We start from the raw sequence: 402 nt of genomic DNA on the forward strand, positions 1-402 counted from the left end.
GTCACCGCTCCCACGCGCATCCTCCCTCGGGGTGCCTGGAGCCCCTCCAACCTCTCCTCCGCACTCACCCCCCTGCCCTCCCGTCACTCCCCTGTCCCCACCCTGCTGTGCCACGTCACCAGGACACCTCTCCCCGACACATCCTTCTTGCTCTTGGGGTCCCACTAACTCCCTGTCCGCTCTGACCGCAGCTGGGGACCACATCCCGCCTCCCGTCATGGAGCTGAACCAGATATCCCCACCTCCCACATCACCTGTGCCGGAGACCAATGGAGACAACCCGTGCAGGGTAGAGGTCACCGACGTGGCCATAGACGGTGTCACGCTGCTCATCTGCCTCTGCGGGCTGGTGGGGAACGGGGCCGTCCTCTGGCTCCTAAGCTGCCGGCACCGCCGGGAACC

At 66.4% G+C, this 402-nt stretch overlaps 1 protein-coding gene across 1 annotated transcript in view; it reads left to right on the forward strand.

Moving 5' to 3' along the window:
* The first annotated feature begins 217 nt into the window (after nucleotides 1-217).
* The window catches only part of LOC104077144 (mas-related G-protein coupled receptor member H-like), a 918-nt gene continuing 733 nt past the window's right edge, over nucleotides 218-402 (forward strand). The window contains exon 1 of the mRNA XM_009578269.1: nucleotides 218-392. Coding sequence (XP_009576564.1) covers nucleotides 218-392 — 175 coding nt within the window. The remainder of the gene's footprint in view (nucleotides 393-402) is intronic.

This window comes from Fulmarus glacialis, unplaced genomic scaffold (assembly GCF_000690835.1).
Source record: "Fulmarus glacialis isolate BGI_N327 unplaced genomic scaffold, ASM69083v1 scaffold11475, whole genome shotgun sequence".
NCBI lineage: Eukaryota > Metazoa > Chordata > Aves > Procellariiformes > Procellariidae > Fulmarus > Fulmarus glacialis.